Source organism: Dermacentor variabilis, chromosome 10 (genome assembly GCF_050947875.1).
Source record: "Dermacentor variabilis isolate Ectoservices chromosome 10, ASM5094787v1, whole genome shotgun sequence".
Lineage (NCBI taxonomy): Eukaryota > Metazoa > Arthropoda > Arachnida > Ixodida > Ixodidae > Dermacentor > Dermacentor variabilis.
The window spans coordinates 83372468-83386094 of record NC_134577.1 but is presented as its reverse complement, the minus strand read 5'-3'; the positions used below and the strand labels follow the sequence as shown (position 1 = coordinate 83386094).

The 13627-nt window shown below is 47.5% G+C and overlaps 1 protein-coding gene across 1 annotated transcript in view; it reads left to right on the top strand.

Moving 5' to 3' along the window:
• Window positions 1-13627, top strand: part of LOC142560740 (transforming growth factor-beta receptor-associated protein 1 homolog) — a 53496-nt gene that overhangs the window by 34534 nt on the left and 5335 nt on the right. Inside the window, exons 15-19 of the mRNA XM_075673042.1 lie at window positions 1900-1972; window positions 3460-3594; window positions 5059-5165; window positions 10621-10732; window positions 13423-13583. Coding sequence (XP_075529157.1) covers window positions 1900-1972; window positions 3460-3594; window positions 5059-5165; window positions 10621-10732; window positions 13423-13583 — 588 coding nt within the window. The remainder of the gene's footprint in view (window positions 1-1899; window positions 1973-3459; window positions 3595-5058; window positions 5166-10620; window positions 10733-13422; window positions 13584-13627) is intronic.

Genomic DNA, 13627 nt, shown 5'->3' with positions numbered 1-13627 from the left:
CTACTACGATGGCAACTGTATGTCATGGCTGTATATATTCGCACATTTGTATCTTTTCCTTCGTGAAGACCAAATGCCGCACTCACCGCCCAGTCTTCGACCTGCAGTTGTTCTTGCGCTTCGGAGAATGCAGGTAAGATCGACGGAACAGTGCTACAGGAAAGCATTGCTTTGAAAGGCACTCCACACGACTTCAGTAAGCCGGCGTTGAACTCATAATCCCCTAGACGAAAGTGCAGCGAGCACACTGCGCGATTTGTCGGCTCTTTGCCAACGCGCTGTGGCAGAGGTACGGCACTTAACCACTTCGAATGGAGAGGTTCACTCATTTGCACACAGTGATAAGTAACATTGGATTCGCCGCTGCAACTGCCCTTGGCCAAGTTCCGCGGACTGTTCGCACATCCCACGACATGACATGGACGTGGAATTCTCGCTGCTTGTTCCAAATGCAAGTTTCGTGAGCCAGCAGAACCAGTGCAGCACGACACGATAACGAAACAACTGAAACTCCAAAGCGCGCGCGGCGCAGAGTCTAGTGAAAACGAAACCTTTCGACCGCCCATACTACTCAAGGGTAATGTCAAAATGTTATTTTTTCTTAGAATTGGATATAAGTAGACAAGTAGCATTTTCTTCTGCCTTATAATCTAATGAATGATCTTTTTAATACGAGTAGTTGAGTACTAGTGACATAAATTATGATGAGGAGTGCCTTCGTCATCGGGCTAGTACCGGAATGTCGCTGGGGAGTCTCAAACCGTGTCATGCATTTACTTCAATTTCTCGGTTACTAAAGCTCTGTTTGCAATTATATTGACACCTTAGATGTTCTAGAGCATTGCTTTATCACTTTAAATTGACTTCACAGTAACCTTTAGTGTCCTTTTAAAGACAGGAATGTAATTTTGTGTGCACCTAAGCTCGTAAGTATACCTGCTAGCACATATTATTTTGGTGGGAACAGCTGTGGGGGGCTGCAACATTCTCCAGACGTTGTCCTAGAAAAGAAGCAACTTAGCTAAGTGATGAAAAGGAGATGGAAAATTAGCATGTAACTGAAAGGAAGAACAGAATTAATATAGAAACCTATACAGATCCATCGAAAACTTTTGTAAATAGATTAGCCAGTTACCCTTTCTTAGAAGTTGCTCCACCTTATGGGCTTCTGCAGAACTGCCTTCTTAAACAGTGCGAAACTGGCCAGAGGACGTGAAAAAGGGGTGACGTAGACAAGCGCTGTCTTTGTCCCCCTCTCCCCCTTTTTTTGTGTCGTTTGTCCAGTGTCGCGATGCTTGACAAGATTGAAACACCAACTAGCCCAGTTTCTTACCTCTGCAGAACTTGTTTGCTTAATGATGCTTATTGTTTAAGCTTTCTTGTTTATTGCTGGGCATGGTGGTGATTTCATTATGTTACATATTTTGCACCACATAGGTGCGCAGTACAGTTCACTGTTAAAGGGAATGTCAAATTGGAATTTCAAGACTGATTACAGCTGAGTTTTGATGCGAAGGTCTTGGCAGTAATGTGTTACCATTATAGGTCTACCTAAGACAATGAGTACTTCTTCCCTATGTAGTTGAGGATATGTTAAAGTAATGATGCTTTAAATGCTAATTAGGTGTTCGCTTTAATAGCGAACCATACTGTACACCCAGGCACAAAAGTATATGGAAGGAGCTTAATAACTTACTGCCAATGCATGCCCAGCATTGAGGATGGAATTGAGAATTGTGGCTTGAATATAGGTTTGCCGAGTTCTAAAGCACCTGGTAGTCTCTATGCTGTGCTCATACTAATATGTAGGAAGAATGAAACCTGTGCCTGTAGTCTATGATCTCTTATCTCTCAGTATACTGTGTTTACTCATGGGCAGCTTACTGATTTTGCTTTCAGGCTAAGCAACCACAAGCTGCTATGGTCGTTCGCGGAGCTGGCTCTGGAAAAGGACCAAGAAATGGGAGTCAAGGTATGTATTTTGATATATTTTGTTGCTCAGTAACAGTAGTCTGGAGCAGTTCCTTACGGCAATGCTTTGCATGACCTTATATTCAGTGCAATTAGTCAGCCTAGCAAAGGGCATTCCCTGATGTCAGAATGCATGCCCTGTCCATGCTACCAACACATTGGACCACAGCTCAGCATGGAAATAGCACTGACAAGAAATGTGCCATTTGCCAGTGTACTGTTCTTTTTTTTTATAACAACTGGCATTGCTTTAGTCGACTGTGCTCAGACATGGAAAGTTTGATGAGTTAGTAATGGTTCACTGCTAGTGCTGATGAAGTGCAAGAGAAAATATTTTTCAGAAAACAAGGTGGAATGTAGACAGAACATGTGATGGCTGAACAACCTAAATTTTATTGAAACCACACAATCTATGCAAAGGATGACATGTCACATCCATTGCTTGAAAAGCTAAAATAAATTAGGAATTCAACGAAACAGCAATACATCGCCTCTCGAACAGAATGCCAAACAGCGTGTAGTAATTATTCTTCTGAAGGCTCTAGCCGATGCCTATTTGAAGCATATTGTTATTGTGTGCAATGAGTGATATGGCAATCTTCCATAACTTCTCAGGTGTTTTCAACTTCCCGACTCTTTGCCCAACAAAAATGGCTGTTCAGCCTTATGGTCTCAAGATGATATTCAGTGGTTTATACACATTCTATGTTTAGTTAAAGCACTGCACAGAGTCTTGCCTTGCTGCCCATAATTTGAAAGGGAGCAAATTTCTGCTTCTTTCTGCTGTTTGTTTTCAAAAAAGGTATTGGCTTCAAAGGCTTAATAGGAAGGAAGAAAACAGGAATGAGGAGTTGTCAGAAGAAAAATGATCTATTCTTAGTCACTTGACATTACGTGTGATGAAATTTGAGGCATTTTTGCTTCACCTATTGTGTAACTATGAGTGACGGAATTTGTTGAGTGCATGTGCCTATGGCAGGAACTACACGATCGGAGCTAGGCATATGGCCACCTATGCCAAGGCTTCCCAGCTATGTCAAATATCTGGATTCCTGGCTTGCTTGTGTTCCATACGTAAGCACAGCCAGTTACTGCAGTCATTCTTTACACGTAACAATGCCGATGTCAAAGCACGTCCGAGCACCTCCAGACGCACAAGCAAAAGGGTCTGGAATTATTATAGTATAAATACACTTGCTGAAAAGTTTCAACCATGTGTTCCATGTTGGATATAAGTAAGTTACAGTGGTTCAGATTGTTAAAGCACGTGACCATGCTTGTGTGCGACGCAGTCCGAGGAAGCTTTAGATGAAGGCGGCACTGTTTTAATGAATGAATGAATGAATGAAGAGGAATTTCATTGTGTAGAATGGCACGTGTATAGTGTTCCCGTGCCTTTTTTTTTTCCACTCAGATGTTAAATAAGTAGCTAGTACTTTCACAAGTTAAGGCTGAAGTGAGCAGCCGTGATGATTTCTTCTTTTGCAGATATTCACAGAAAGGCCGCCCGATGAACCGGAATCAGACGAGCTCAAGCATGAGAGTGTGCTGGAGTACCTGCACCGGTTCCCCGATGCTCTTGTCCTCTACCTTGAGCACCTCGTGTTCGGAAAGAAGCTTGAGGTTGGTGCAAAGATGAAGTCGAGCAGATCGCTACCATTGATGGGCAGCATACCTTTATGTACACTTTATGTGCTATTAACATCTGGTCACCTCATGGCCACTAGGGTATACACTTAAGGATTATGTGCTTTTCATGTCCCTTAGGTAATGCACATGATTTATTATTGTTGCTGTTTGTCATTGTCAAACAATCACGGAAGAGTTGAATAAAAAGAACTAGCTGGAACCTATCACCATGAGAGGTACAATGCCTGCCTGCTCTAGAAGGAAAAATGTGCAAAGACAGATGACGATGAAAAAATAGGAGAGATATTAAAAAAAATAAGGAGAATTAAAAGAAAAAAATTGATACTATAAAAAAAATTAAAATGGACACACTGGAGAACAATACAAAAATGACACATGCATCTGCATTATACATAACAGCGCAGCACTCAATGCCGAGCAGATGGTCCGCAAGTTCATGCAAAACGAAACCACACCAGTGGTCAGAATGTTTAGATTGCAATCGAGAGTCTAAATGTGTTGGCTCCAGAAATGATAGAAGAGTAACAAAGTAGCTGCTCAGGCTGGTTGGTGAAACATTCTTTTGTCGAGGAAAAGCCTTACTTAGCGCACAATTCATCCTTTCATATGAATTGTGCACTGTCATCTTCCTTCCTTCCATATGAATTGCGCACTAAGTAAGGCTTTTCCTCAACGAAGAGAATTATAGAAGGACTCTGTAAACTTAATTACATCCAGATGCATGACCAATGGGAAAAAGAATGTCGTCTGGCCTAGCACATGGTAACCCAAGAAAAAGAGTCTCTGTAAAGCACTATTATTACTTACAGCGCGCACTAATAACAAAGACGAAGGAGAGAGATGAAACATGAGCGCTACAAAGCGCAGCTCACTGCATACCCTGGGAGGAACAGGTTTCTGCGGCAGCGCAGGAAGCACAGGATTCACTGAATGCCATCCCTTGTCGGTGCAATGGCTCGGCCTCCAGGACACATCCTAGACGAAGCTTAAGTAATACAGCTATAAGGCATCGAGGTGAACCATGCCCACAAAAACGTGAAGGAAATGACCTCATATCTGAAACTTTGCTCACCACATGACATACCACACATGTGCAGAACAAGCACACATGCTGCATGAACTGGCAAAGGCAGGAGGCTTTGCTCTGCGTGGCACATGTCTGCTACGCATCACCGTTGATGAGGCTGCACTTCTGCATGCCTTATACTCCTGCCCTAGAGGGTGCAGAATGTTAATGCATAGGCCAGCTGTTCTTTTCTATGTTATCTATGATTCACACAGTACATGGGATTTATTTAAGTTATATTCATTGTATCATGTAGTGGCACTTGTGGCTCATACGTTGTGTGATTTTGTCTATGCTGTCTGCACTGTGTTGAAGTGGGTGAGTGAGTGCTGATATATTTGGTTTTCTTTCTGTATATCATTCTTTTATAGAGTGATAAATATCACACCTTGCTCGCGGTGATGTACATGGATATGGTGCTGTGCTTACTCAAGGAGAATGGTCTCAGTGCTGAGTCTGAAAGGCTGAAGACAATTCGGTGAGTGGGACGGCTTGATTGAGCTAGTAAAGTCACCATCTCATAAACTTGTAATCGTGTGAACAGATTTTCACATGTGAAGAAATGTACACAGCATTAGTTAATCAGAACAAAAAAGAAACTCAGTGCCCTTCCAGTCTGTTAAGAAAGATGACCAGCGAAGCTGTATATGTGGGCCGCTTAATGGCGAACTACACGTCCAGTGTGGCTCGGCCTGGCATTGCACTGTCTCTGGGATCGGCCCACGTGTGGGGACTGCTTAACGCCTGCTTCACCTCCGCTGCGAGCTGACCCAGCATTGCACTGTCTCTGGGATCGGCCCACGTATGGGGACTGCTTAACGCCTGCTTCACCTCCGCCACGAGTCTGCCTGGCATTGCACTGTCTCCGGGATCGGCCCACGTATGAGGGGAGAGAGAGAGAGAGAGAACAACTTTAGTGAAAATGCCTGCAGAGGCGGTTAGGCTCTGCAGGCATTGGAGATCCTAACCAGCAGGCATCCTCTGCAAGAGGACAAGCTTTTACCGCGATGCAGCCACTACGTCAGTCTCGTGCAGTGTGCTCCTCGAGGTCTTGATTCCTCGCTACTTCCGCGGGTCCGAGAGGGCCGCCGCCCCCTTCCTGGGGGTGCTGTCCCCCTTCTCCTCGGTTTCGCACGGTCGCTGCCTCTCTAGAGCTGCCGAGACCTGCAGGACGGCCTTGAGTTGCGCCTCTTGGTCATAGCTCCTCGTTGCAGCCTCTAGCTGCGGCGGGATCGTCGTCTTCTCGCTGGCTTCTCGCGAATTTATGCTACAGTCCCAAAGGATGTGAGCCGCGGTGGCTCTCTCCTTAGCGCACAGTCTACACACGTCACTCGCGTACACGTTTGGACACACTTGCTTAGCTAGCACTGGGGTGAGCAGGGACCCCATCTGTAATTGCCTGTATAACACTGCCTCCTTCCGGCTAAGCCCCGGGAGAGGTTGCGGCATAGTCTGTCTGTTAAGTCTGTACCACTTCACTATTTCGTTGAAGGTGGTCATCTTGTCCTTGGCACTGCACCGCGACCAACACTCACAGTCAGCCGTGCTTGCAGCTGCGCGGTTGGTTAGTCCTCGCGCGGCCGAGTTGGCCGTCTCTTTGTGGTTCACGTTCCGACACATCACTGCCCATGTGGCCCGGAAACCGCTTGATCACCACAGCACTTTTGCGTCCGATGTCTTCGGCCTTGCGCAGTATGCGCGCGGCCTCACTACATACCCTACCCTTGGCGTAGTTCTTCACTGCCGTTCTAGAGTCACACAACACTGTAGTGCATCCGGGGTCGGAGACGGCCAAGGCGATGGCCACCTCCTCCGCCCGGTGCGCCTCTCGAGTCCGGACGCTCGCCGCGGTCTTCGTTGCACCCGTCGATGCCCCGAAAGCCACCAATGCGTATGCGTCGCTGCTCCCTCGATACTGCGCCGCGTCCACGTAGACGCCGCCTTCTTCTCTGGCGTGGAGGTCCACGAGAGCCCTGGCCCTCACCAACCTCCGCTAATTGTTGTGCTCGGGGTTCACGTTCCTCGGGATCAGGCAGACCCTGAGCTTTCTGTTGATGCTATTCGGTATAGGTACGTCTTTCTGCTGCTTGCCTTCCCTCGGCTCGAGGCCAAGGTCCCGCAGTATCTGTCTTCCGGTTCTCGTTTCAGAGAGACGCTCGAGTTGCGCCGTTCTCTGTGCTTCGGCTATTTCGTCCAGCGTGTTGTGGACTCCCAGCGCCATGAATTTTTCAGTGCTCGTGCTCCCGAGGAGACCGAGTGCCGCCTTATACGCCTTGCGTATGGTGGCGTCTATCTTGTTACGTTCACTCGGCCTCCAGTTGTGGAAGGCGGCCACGTACGTTATGTGGCTAACTGCAAAGGATTGAACAAGCTTAGTCAGGCTCTCCTCCTTCATCCCCGCTCTTCTGTTGGACACCCTCTTGATGAGTCTCATTGCCGCGGCCGCTTTGCCCGCGAGCTTGTTGACCGTTTCACCATTGACTTGGTTTCGCTGGATGAGCAGCCCGAGCACTCGAATCTTCTTGATCTCCGGTATTACTTGTCCTCCCGCTGTCTTGACTGTGATCTTCGGGCGCTCGTACTTGACTTCCATATTCTTTCTTTTCCTGCCCGCTCCTGTCGGTGGAATCACCAGCAGTTCTGACTTGGCCAGAGAGCAAACGAGTCCAGACCCGCCCAGCTGCTCCTCGATAGTGTTGACCGCTTCTTGCAGCGTTGTCTCGATGTGTCCGTCGCTTCCTCCCGGTACCCATAGCGTAACATCGTCGGCGTAGATGGTGTGCCGGACTCCCGCTACTCTTTCTAGCTGGTTGGCCACCCCGATCATCACAAGGTTGAAGAGTAGCGGGGAGATCACCGAGCCCTGCGGAGTTCCGACGCTGCCCAGCTTCTTCTCTTCGAGCTGCAGGTCTCCCGCGCAGATTTCGGTGGTCCGTTCCGTCAGGAAGTCTTTGATTTACTGGTATGTCCTGCCCATGTTTAGCCTGGATACTTGGGCCAGGATAGCCGAGTGCCTCACTTTATCGAAGGCGCTCTGCAAGTCCAGCCCAAGTATGGCTCTGTTGTCCTTGGTGCCCGTTGTATCGTCGATGATCTCGTTCTTCAGTAAGATCATGGTGTCTTGCGTCCCAAGCTTCTTCTGAAACCCGATGATGGAATTTGGGTAAAGCTCCGATTCTTCCAGGTAACGCTGCCACCTGTTCATGAGAACTTGCTCGAGGACCTTTCCCGCGCACGAAGTGAGCGAGATCGGCCTGAGGTTCTCTATGTTGGGCGGCTTGCCAGGCTTGGGGATGAGGATTGTCTTGGCTGCTTTCCATTGCTTGGGCAGCCTTCCTTCTTGTCAGCACTTGTAGAAGTTCTTGAGCGTTTCGATGGCCGCTTCGTTGAGGTTCTTGAGCGCTCTGTTGGTCACTCGATCGGGACCCGCGGCGGACCTGCCAATGAGATCCTGCAGGGCAACTCTGACTTCCCACGTCTGGATTTCTCAATCTAGCGTCTCATTCTCGTTGCCTTTGTAATCCGGGTGTCTTTCCGTGGGGGTGGTCGGCAGGTACTTGGCGTCCAAGCGCCCCTTGACCTCGTCCTCCCCGTGTTCGCAGATTGCCTTGTGTAGGATCCTGGCCAGATTGTTATGCTGGTGGCCCTTGGTCTTGGTTTCATCGAGGAGGTGCCGCAGCGTGTTCCACGTCTTGCCCTTGTGCATCTGTCCGTCGGCTTTGTTGCAGGCCTCGTTCCACTGTTGGGTGCATAGCACCCTGTTGAGCTCGGCGATCTTCTTCCTTAGACTTCGATTGGTTCATCGCTTCTGCCACCTTGCCTTTATGGACTGCTTGGCTTCTATCAGGTGGGCCAGCCGACTGTCTATCTTGTCTATTCGTTCGTCCGTCTCCAGCTCTTTGGTGGCTCCTTCCATCATCTCAACATCGTTGGCTGCCCATTGCTCGATGTCCGTAATGTCCAGTTGCACCGCGGGTAGCGCCTTTCAAAAGGCGTCCCAGTCCGTAATGCAATGCTTCCTTATGCCGCTGTTGCCTTGGCCTTCGAGCGGTACGACGACCTCCACTATGTAGTGATTGCTGCCCAGCTCTTGGCCCGTGTTTCTCCATTTTGCTTCTCTCAATCCTCCGTCGGTTTTGACAAAGGTAAGGTCCGGAGTGGTGTCTCTCGTAACCGATGTGCCAATCCTGGTGGGAAAGGCCGTATCCGTGATTAGGTTCAGTCCCACGTCAATGGCGTCTTGCATCAGCTCTCTCCCCTTGACCGTCGTTCTGTGGTAGCCGCAGTCTTGGCTCGGAGTGTTAAAGTCTCCGCACACTACGAGCGTATTGCTCCCCGCGACTGAACTCACTTTTTGGAATAGTGCCTTGAATTTCTGTTGTCCATGGAACGGATTGCTGTAGATGTTCACCAGGAAAGTGCTCTCCTTCCTCCTCTTGCCCGTGATTACTTCCATCATGCAGTGTTCGATGGCGCTTCTGCCGATCATTTTGTGTTCCATGAAGGTGATCCCTTTCCTAACAAAGGTGCAGACCCCTCTGCCCTTGCCCTTGGACGTGTCCCTTTTGCTCGGCCCTGAGTTGGCCCGGCATTGCACTGTCTCCAGGATCGGCCCACGTATGGGGACTGCTTAACGCCTGCTGCACCTCCGCCCTAAATCGGCCCAGCATTGCACTGTCTCCGGGATCGGCCCACTTATGGGGAGTGCTTAACGCCTGCTTCACCTCCGCCGTGGGATGGCCCGGCATTGTACTGTCTCTGGGATCGGCCCATGTGTGGGGAGTGTTTAACGCCTGCTTCACTTCCGCTGTGGGATGGCCCGGCATTGCACTGTCTCAGGGATCGGCCCACGTATGGGGAGTGCTTAACGCCTGCTTCACCTCCACCATGGGATGGCCCGGCATTGTACTGTCTCCGGGATCGGCCGACATATGGGGAGTGCTTAACGCCTGCTTCACCTCCGCCGTGGGATGGCCCGGCATTGCACTGTCTCTGGGATCGGCGCACGTATGGGGAGTTTTTTGCTTACCACAACGACACGAAAATTTCCTTGGATGGTAGAGGTGTACAACTTTGCTGTAAAATGTCTCATGCTGATGGGCATCAGCGTGGGATAAATGGCAGGTTATCTAGGCTCGCTAAGATGAGCCACGTGGTCTAGCTGTACAGGTCTGTATGTTTGTTTATCTGTTTGCTTCAGTAACCCGTAAGTGCATGAAGCTGGTCCAGTTGTTTTGTTTTCTAATAAGCCAAGAAAATGTAGCCGGTGCCTGTGTCTTGTGCCTTAATTATTGTTTTTGTTGTCGCTTCTGCACTGTTTTAGTATGCAGAGTACAACACTCATGTTCGCTGCTGCAGATCTTGTGAACAGGGGGGGATAATATGAAGAAAGTCAGTGACACTTGAAACTATTGACAGACATTTGAGCATAAATGCAAAATTGAGCTACAGAAGGGCAAATCAGATTGATTCATTACTTGATTAAAATAAATCAACAAACAAGCATACAAAAGCAGCATGGGTTATGAGTGGAGCGCTTAAGTTGCAGACGGTATTGGCACTGAATTCATGGCAAGAATCTGTTTGACCTTGAAAAAAAAGAAAAGCACCTTTAGCTAGCAAGTTCTAGTAATCAGCACTCTGAGAAAAAAAAGAGGTATCCTATTTCAACCACAGTTGGATCCTGCTCTTCACTCGCATATTCTTATATTTCAATGGCACAATTGGTTTGTTTAAAAGAAATACAATTCAAACTCAGTCAAACCACTAAAGAAAGTTGCCCTGGGAGACAAATTATGTGGAATACTATGTGTACATATGATGCACATAATTTCTTTTATTCTGGGAAGACTGCGTGCATGTTTTCCTTTTTTAGAGACTATTTAAGCTCGTCTGATTTATTTGTTGTCTATGTCAATCTGTCTGTCCCGTAGGGAAAAGCTGCAGAATCTGCTGCGGACGTCAAACTCCTATCGGGTGCAGCTGCTGCTGGGCAGGGCACTGGAGAACAATTTGCACCAGGAGTGTGCCATACTTTATGGCAAGGTTAGTGGCTGCGCATGTAATTTCAATGAAAAAAAGAAAGCTTGAATTGGTGGTACGAGGTATAATGTACATCTGTGCATGCAATTTGGGTTGACCTTCCTATGGCTGGGTGTTACGACAAAGCATACGCTGACAACAGTTTCTTCTGGGAGTTATGCACACTTGTTCGTGCTGTTGTGGCCAACAAACTTACACTTCCCTGACTAATAATAACAATAACAACAACAACGACAACAACAGTGATAATAATAATAATAGTGTAACGAAGAGAAAGAGTTGACTGCTCTATCCATCATGACTTCCATATTGAATAAACCTTCACATTTGGCGGAGGTGCTGGGCTCTCCCATTCTACCATCCTGGAACTGCACTCTCAGACGCTACCCTCCAGCATCCCAGACTGACTAGCACACACTCCCGTCACATGCGCTTTACTTTGTATCTGTGCTTTGTTTACAATGTAGTGGGCTGCCACGCTTAAGCTCGTAATGCTTGTGGGTGGGCCGCCCAGGCAGGGCAGCAGCATTTGGCCGGGTAACACAGATTGTTTTTCATTGTTTGTCATAAAGTAAAATAAAAACACTTGTAATGTGCACACAGGATGCATTAGTACACACTAAGGCTGTAGTGCAGAACATGAGATAAATGCAAAGTTGAACATGGCACTCAACTTTGCCTTTGAAGCTAATAATACTAAGGCCACGGTTCAAGTTTGATTTGGTGTGCAACTTACATAAATCGATCCTTTAAAGGTGCTTTTCTTGAACTCCCAGAACTGTGCAGGATTGTACAGACAAACCCCAATATAATAGTCATTTGTCATAATTAGATCACTAATCGATTCATTGGAAGGTTAATTGATCAGTCACCCACCTCTACCCATGAATAAACAAAAGAGTGTCAACCAAGTGTCAATGCTAACAACACAAAGTTGAGTACATGGTGTTTCAAATGATTTGATGCTTAAATGTTGATAATACCTATGTATTGTGTCTTTCTGTCTCTTTTTCATATTAATGACTATTTCAGTTCATATTTTACTCATATTGCATTTCACGTGCAATTACGTCGACCTTGTCTTGTTTAGCATCGACACTTGGTTCATCCTTTCTTTTTTCCCTCCTAAGTTATAATATTATGATCACACACATATACTATTTTTGTGCATATGAATTTATTTATCAATCTGCATTTTAACGTCTGCTATCGGACTTGCGTGGCCAAAAGCTGTCTGCTCTCCCTGCTTCTCCCGCCCAGCTCTACTCCATCCCATCTTGTGGAGGAGAGCTGGGTCGGAGAAGCAGGGAGAGTGGAAAGAAATGTAAACAGATTTCCTTACCTTGCGCAGATCATGTCCTTATCACCAAGAGGCAGCAGCTGGAACGCAGCAACAAAAGAAACTCTAGATAATCAGGCAAATCTTAAAATGTCGGCCTCGGAATGCAAGAAGTGCGCAGCTTGCTGCTGCCAAAATGTGTGCAAAACCAGTGCGCCAGTGATTCAAATTGGCGTCATCAGCCAGTAGAAGCACTCCCTATGCACCACGTGACCGCAATAACGAATCAGATCACTAGTTTTCTCTTTTCGCGCTCGCTTTTGTTGCTTTTATTTTTGCTTGGGGATACGCATCGCTGCAGCTATCCGATCCTCCAATCTCTTTTGTTTATGGAGATGCCAAGGTGGCGGCACTGCGTCAACGGAAAGCCATGCTCGTGCAATCGGCGGTGCGATAGCACCTCCCGAAGCCAGATGTTCTTCCCGATTTCAACACGCACGTCAACACAGTAAAGAAATGTGCAATTTTCTCAAATTCTGCTACGTATTTCTTTCAAACATTTCGCCATTAGATAAAGGAAGGTCTTAGGATTACTGAAAAAGAAAGATAAATAAAGAAGAATGAGAAATTTTTCAAGTCAGTCATTTCATTGCCACACTAGACCCCCCTTCCCAGCTTAATTTCCCAATTTTTTAAATGCTTTTGGGTTAGACTAATTATTACGCTGTCCCAAAAGATTTGTATCGAGATTCTACTGTATCGTTAGTGCCTGACTGTTGCTAGGTGTTCTTGGCACAGTGACGAATCATTTCATACCATTTTCATGATCATACAATGTCTATGGGGCACCTAATTCATCATTCATTCTAGAGCCAAGCTCTTAGGCACCTGTTCCTGGGTTGAGTGCCAGCGTCCCTTGGCGTAACCGCGCAAACGCGCTCATGCCACTGTTAATCGTTGTCTTCTACCACAGCTGGCTCCGATGCCACTCATCATGCCAGCAATCCCATACTGCCCCTCACACTCGTGCCACTTCTTGCGGGTTCATTGTCGCCTTCATCCACAGATGGCTCTGATGCCGCTCATCATGCCAGCATTCCCATACTGCCCCTCCCTCTGCGAAGGTGCTGACGGCACTGGCCCACTGCCATTTAGCGCAGTGATTTTGATCTCAAGTTCTTTGCCTCAGTGTATCGTGAAGCGAAAAATGTATTGAGCTGCGCTCAAGTTTTGCATTAGGGAGGCTCGTAATTGTCGGACACATTTTTTAAAAAGTAGCCAGATCCGACATTCGCCAACCCCGTCTGAAGTCGGCTAAGAAGACCGTGTCTTCAAAAACTAAACTTCATCTTGCTTTTCTGCCTTCCTGGGATGCTACTAAGCGTGCACGCATCTCTTCCACCCATATCGGCAGCTGGAGGACCATGACAAGGCACTTCGCCTTCTGGTCCACCAGCTCAAGGACTACCAGGCAGCCGAAGACTACTGCCAGCGACAGTCCCAAGGACGTGACCGGCGCTTCCGACACCGCCTGTACCACACTCTCCTCACCGTCTACTTGGACAGCAGTCTTCCGTAAGGCCTCTTTCAGCTCCGCATGCTCTGTGGTGGCCTTTCTC